The sequence below is a fragment of the Poecilia formosa genome, unplaced genomic scaffold (genome assembly GCF_000485575.1).
Source record: "Poecilia formosa unplaced genomic scaffold, Poecilia_formosa-5.1.2 Scaffold272, whole genome shotgun sequence".
Classification (NCBI taxonomy): domain Eukaryota; kingdom Metazoa; phylum Chordata; class Actinopteri; order Cyprinodontiformes; family Poeciliidae; genus Poecilia; species Poecilia formosa.
The window spans coordinates 240,255-244,902 of record NW_006800211.1 but is presented as its reverse complement, the minus strand read 5'-3'; the positions used below and the strand labels follow the sequence as shown (position 1 = coordinate 244,902).

At 41.4% G+C, this 4,648-nt stretch overlaps 1 protein-coding gene across 1 annotated transcript in view; it reads right to left on the bottom strand.

The window, feature by feature from the left end:
- Positions 1 to 674: 674 nt before the first annotated feature.
- LOC103151149 (uncharacterized) overlaps positions 675 to 4,648 on the bottom strand; it is a 6,535-nt gene continuing 2,561 nt past the window's right edge. Inside the window, exons 6-14 of the mRNA XM_016681160.1 lie at positions 4,529 to 4,642; positions 3,488 to 3,629; positions 3,258 to 3,401; positions 2,945 to 3,003; positions 2,601 to 2,791; positions 2,121 to 2,524; positions 1,718 to 1,817; positions 1,326 to 1,515; positions 675 to 1,240 (exon numbers count right to left, since the gene is read on the bottom strand). Of these exons, the coding sequence (XP_016536646.1) occupies positions 1,104 to 1,240; positions 1,326 to 1,515; positions 1,718 to 1,817; positions 2,121 to 2,524; positions 2,601 to 2,791; positions 2,945 to 3,003; positions 3,258 to 3,401; positions 3,488 to 3,629; positions 4,529 to 4,642 (1,481 nt within the window). The 3' untranslated portion in view covers positions 675 to 1,103. The remainder of the gene's footprint in view (positions 1,241 to 1,325; positions 1,516 to 1,717; positions 1,818 to 2,120; positions 2,525 to 2,600; positions 2,792 to 2,944; positions 3,004 to 3,257; positions 3,402 to 3,487; positions 3,630 to 4,528; positions 4,643 to 4,648) is intronic.

Below are 4,648 nucleotides of genomic sequence, written 5' to 3'. Positions count from 1 at the left end.
GAAGAGACGATCAATTAAAATGAGGTCGATAGGTTTAATTTATCGTGCGATTAATTGATTTATCGTTTATCGTGACAGGCCTAGTTACACGTTTTCTATCCAGTGCTGAAAATGGCTTATTAGAATTCATTGCTTCAAAAGTTTTCAGTCTCAATTTTAAATAGATTTTTGGAGCTTTGCGCAGGAGTGCAAACTTGGGAAGCTCTGATCCTGAAGCTGCAGGTGGAAGAAAGAAAAAAAGCTACTAGTGTCTGAGAAAAGGCCCATCCATTGGAGAGAACTCAGAACTCATATGCATGCTGCAATTTATGTGCTCCATGTTAATTATTGTCTCAGTCAACATTTTCTCAGTCACGTGACTCTGGTTATTTAATACTTGTTTGTCACCATAATTTTGGCGCCGTTGGCAGGATCCCATGTGTGGCTCATGGGATGAAATGACCAGAAGTGAAGAGACAGAAGAACTGATCACAAAATTCACATTTTCCACCATTAGAAAATATGAATCCACCAAGCTCAAATTTCAACAGTGACCTGGTGAGGATTCCTTATAATTATTCAATAAGCCTAAATCTTCATTTATGAAATGAATCTGCAGGGTGTGATGACAAAACTGGTAGAGCTAAAGTCACAGAACAGACAAATGATTCACAAATTTCACTGAAAAACATTTGCATCTTTTAAGAGTCTTTTTATTGAGCCATTTAGAAATACCAAATCCACCCTTAAACAAAAGAAATAACATAAAAAGTTAGAAATAATTTTTTAAAAAGTAATATATAACTGAGGCAACTTAGTTCAAAACTGACTAATTAAAACAGACAAACATTTAATCTGTGCTACCTTCATCATATAGTGCATTACAGAGCAGGAGGAAACATATTTTCATGACAGAACAGTAACTCAGCAACTGCAGTACCAAGTGAAGAACTTTCTTCCAGTTTTGCTTAATAAGAACTTTATATTTCCAGTTGGATCTTTCTCTTCAGCATAAAACAACATAACTGGTAATTTATTCAGCTGTTTGCATCTACATTAGTTTATAAAATTACATTACTTCAGAAACACCCAAGATCTCACATTACAGCAACAATGTTCCAGTTCTAGTTCTCATCTGCAGGCAGAGGTTGGTATTTGACCCTGGAGGTTTTGGTTTTGTAGATGATGACGCCGCAGACCATCCCAACAGCAGCAAGGAGACATCCAGCCACAAACACCAGGTTCAGGTTCAGGTTGACAGCTGCAGACGAGAGGAACACGGTGCTGATGGAGTCCTGTCCACATTTTATCTGCTGCTCATAAACCTCATCATACCATCTCCTCACCTGAGCCTCCTCTGGGGTCCGCTTCACGCTTCAGACGCAAAGGACCCTGGGAAACGAAGTGCTTTCCGCTCTCGATCACAGCCTCTCTCTTGTTGCGGAAGTTGTGCATCGTGGAGTTGCTGCATCCCCTTGAGCACCTGGTGTTGGGGTTTCCTGCTTCACACATCATGACGGTGCAGCTGATGTACACCTGAACTCAAAAACACAGCCATGAACAGAAACCACTCCCTCTGGTGTTTGTTTTCATATACAATATGTTAATAATTTGTTATTTTACATAAAAATTGCTACTTTTGTTCAAAAATTTATACACAAACAGATGCAAACTATATTCAGTTGGTGGAAAAACTCCAATTCAATTAAAACCTTTTCCAGTGCGGTCTATTGCTCACCTGATCATGCAGCCCAATGAACTTGAAGGCCTCAATGCTGAACCTGAACTCCCTGTCGTTGGGGGTGGAGTGGATCTGCAGAGTCGGGTCAACATTGCACCTGATGGAAACCAAAGGCTCATGTTAACTGGATTAGATTTAAAACATATAGATGGAACCATTATCCTCATCATCGTCAAACATCTTCAGGAGTTGATCAAATAAACTGGTTCTTTTCTTGGCTTTTTTATAGAAAATTTAGCTTTAAATAAAATTCTCTTAACTAACCTGCTTGTTTTGGCAGTTTTAAATATGAATATTTTGACATTTTAATTTGATTTTTGTCATTTTATCTGCATGTCTTAGCCAAAATCAGTTATCAGTTATCAGGCATGTTTTAACCTGATGGAAAGCCACGCCTCACCCGTTCTCAATGATGGAGTAGGTTGGATGGTAGTTGGGGTTGTCATACGGTGCAGCTCTGCAGGACTCCACAAACATCTCGGTGTTGTTGACAGAGGAGCTGGCGTCCAGCTGCATGTAGATCCTGTCTCCAACGTTGTACTCCAGCGGGTATGAGTTTGGACTGAACATGGCCCGGAACTGATTGCTTTGGTAGAACTCAAACTGGTATGTGAAGGTGCCGAAGCCTTTCTCCCACACCGTGACGTTCTTTCTGTGCACTTTGAAGTTCAGCGTCACATTCCCCCGTTTGGGGTACTGGCAGTAGAACCGGGCCTCCACCAGGTGCTTCCTGGTGATCAGAGCATTTGGGTCATCACTGCCCGTCGTGATCTCATTCTTGAAAATGAGGTAGTCGTCGTCTTCCTGCAGAGGGAGTGGTCTGTGTTAAAACAGGGGACTGACTGGAGGTAATGAGTGTGATGCATCAAACCGCTCTCACCTCGATCTGAGTCCCACATTCGTTGAGGGGAATGATGGCGACGATGTGAGAGCTGTTGGAGTGCCTCCGAAGGCTGCAGATGGTGTTGCTGGGGTCACTGAGGCGAAGATGATCCTCGGTGAGTCCAAAGAAGGAAGTTTTGTCAACCTCAACCTTCATTGTGGATTCGGTGCAGGTCACTGTGGCTTCAACTGGAACAAACAGATGTTTTAAATAATTCGTAGGCAACAAAAAATGGCCTGAAATTTAAACTAACATGAATAATTTCTGTAACATTGTCTCCACTGATCGATGGAACTGTTTTATCCGTCATACTGAAGGTATTTCCGTAAACTCAGACTTACTTTGATGCCTTTGGATTTCCACCAGAACACACCTCATCTCAGACTGATAGGCAGAGGACCTGAAAATGTATTACAAGAAACTGTTTCATTTTCCTTTTGACTAAAAGCACTTCTGTCGTATATGAAATAACTACTGTGTTCAACTACTGTGCTACTGCTATTCTCATCAACTTAACAATGGGAAACACACCCTGACATCCATAACATGTACATTAAATGAGGAAAAAGACTGTTTGGTCTGTTATGAAGAGTTTGCCTCATGGCTGAGGTGAAAAATAAAAGAGACAAAAGATGAACTAAGTCCTGGTCTCACCCGCTCACTGATTCCACCACAAAGCAGATTGGGTATTGTTCTCCCAGGTCGTCTTCTGCTGGTGTCCACCTGATGACAAAGTCGTTATTCGTGTCCCTGTGCTTGGTGACGTTTGTTGGCCCACTGAAGATGATGTTTTGGATTCTGGGTGACAAACAAAGCAGAAGTTATCATGTCATCAGTGTTGATTTCTCATTGGCATCAGCCTTAAGTAAACTCTGGTAACTTACGATGAATATGCTGCAGTTGCCTTGACTCTGATCTCCACCTCTTTGTTGACCTCAGCCGTGATCCGTGCTCCATGTGAAGGTGTCGGAGCCACAAATTTAGGCAGGTAGAGACCCTCCTGACATGAGGGAACGGGCGGGTCCACTGGGGAATAAAAAGAAAGAAACTTTAAATAGCCATAATATAACCTTGTTTTCCTCACTTATCTTGGTACTTAACCATTTTGCATTATACTTTACTTCTGAATGAAAGATTTTCGTATATATCAGTCAAAGGGTCTGGTAATCTGGCTACATTCACACTTCCAGGCACACATGGAGAAGAAGGGGAACCAACCTCTACTTTGGGTACATTTATTAAGGAAAAAATACAACATTGGGAAATGATAAACAAGTCCCCACATTCCACAATCTATGATTTTCTGTTCCCTGAAGAATACTGCGTCTCACTGAGGCCTATTTGTCTTAACCACTTTTGAAAAGGAAATTTGACGATTTACTGTTGGTGATGAGCTCACAGTCTTTGAGATCAAAAGGTCTCTTTGCCTCCATTCGAAGGTTTTGTGTTAAAGCGGTTCCCTACCACCAGGTCCCACACCTGGACCGGGTAGTTGGGTCGTTGGCAGTACTGGTCTAAAAGTTTACTAAAATTTTCACTCAGAAGAAACAAGCAAAAAAAAATATTGATCCAAGTATTTGCCAGAGGTATGAAAATTTGAGTTTCAACTGTTTCCACCTAGATCCTAATTTTTTTCCTACTATGACACAAGTAAACTCTTCTGGGACTTTAACTGGAACGGTGAGACTGGAGTTGAATCCCATTTCTTAGGGTTAGTCTCATTTCTCAGCACCAGACCTGCGTATAAATCTGTTCCCTTAAGCTTATCCCCTAGAAATAAGAGTTAAGGGTTATGGTATGAAATGGTATTCAGCTTTTATTTAACCTTTACTACAACACTATCAGTGGGTCTGGCTTGAAAAAAAGACGAACTTTATGGCACTTTATGGCCAGTTATTTACTGAAACCAGTAAATGTGTTCTTACCTAGAAAAGAGAACTGCAGAGGTTGCTTACTAAGGGGAGTACTGCTCACACTTTGTCTAGTTGTGGGAACAGTGGTGGTCTGCCACCACCACCATGGGTTGCTTGTTGTAGTTGGTGCAG